Genomic DNA, 807 nt, shown 5'->3' with positions numbered 1-807 from the left:
GCCGGGGCAGAACGCACGAGCGTGGCTCCCCGCGTCCCCTGACGTGTCCCTCGGCCTCCCCTCCAGCGTCACCGCAGACCCGCGTGGCTTGCCGCCCCCCGGTTGCTGAGTGCAGCCTACCTGCGCCCGGATTCTCTGCCAGTCCTCGTCCGTGAGCTTGTGGCCGCACTTGTCCTCCAGCTGCTGCAGAATGCTGCGGTTTATGGCCAGGCAGTGGTCGATTTCTGCGAAGAGCTCGTCTATGTCCGTGTCGTAGGAGCACAGGATGCGGTGGCTGATCTCCGTGAACTGAGGACACGGGAGGGGGGGAGGGGCTGGGGTGACGCTGCGTGCGACAGGCTTGGGGTGGGTCGAGCGAAGCGCCTTCCTGAGTCTCGACCACCCTTCTCGCTAACTCCCCTCCAGTCTCTGCCTTTGAAATACTTTTGGGGGAAATAGACAGACGGCTAGTTAACAACTCCACTCCAGCTGATTTATGCCGAGACATCACCAAAAAGGCGCACGTGGCTGAAGCCTTGGTGGTTGTCGGCAAGGAATACATTGAAATGAAAAGTCGGGAGGAGAAAGGAGCTGAAATCGTACAGAATTAATTGCACCGTCACCCTGCCCTGGCACCATTTATTCTAATTTAAGGCGGACATTCCCTGCTACCGCCTGGCGATTGGCAACCACAGCTGCTTCGTGCCTCTTTGCTTGCCAGCCATTTTCCCATCATGGTCGCAGATTGTGAATTATCATCTTAGCGTGATCATAAAAAGAGGGAAATCCACCTTTTTAAAATCTACTCACTCTGCTTTTCTCACCGAG

The 807-nt window shown here is 56.5% G+C and overlaps 1 protein-coding gene across 8 annotated transcripts in view; it reads right to left on the bottom strand.

Annotated features, from left to right (window-relative positions):
* RNF32 (ring finger protein 32) overlaps nucleotides 1–807 on the bottom strand; it is a 23,403-nt gene that overhangs the window by 2,741 nt on the left and 19,855 nt on the right. For all 8 annotated transcript variants that reach the window (XM_011370389.2, XM_023536729.1, XM_023536724.1 and 5 more), the window contains one exon: nucleotides 121–288. In XM_011370389.2, coding sequence (XP_011368691.1) covers nucleotides 121–288 — 168 coding nt within the window. The remainder of the gene's footprint in view (nucleotides 1–120; nucleotides 289–807) is intronic.

The sequence above is a fragment of the Pteropus vampyrus genome, unplaced genomic scaffold (assembly GCF_000151845.1).
Source record: "Pteropus vampyrus isolate Shadow unplaced genomic scaffold, Pvam_2.0 Scaffold168, whole genome shotgun sequence".
Lineage (NCBI taxonomy): Eukaryota > Metazoa > Chordata > Mammalia > Chiroptera > Pteropodidae > Pteropus > Pteropus vampyrus.
Note: the sequence above shows the minus strand (reverse complement) of the source record. Positions and strands in the feature narration are given on the sequence as shown.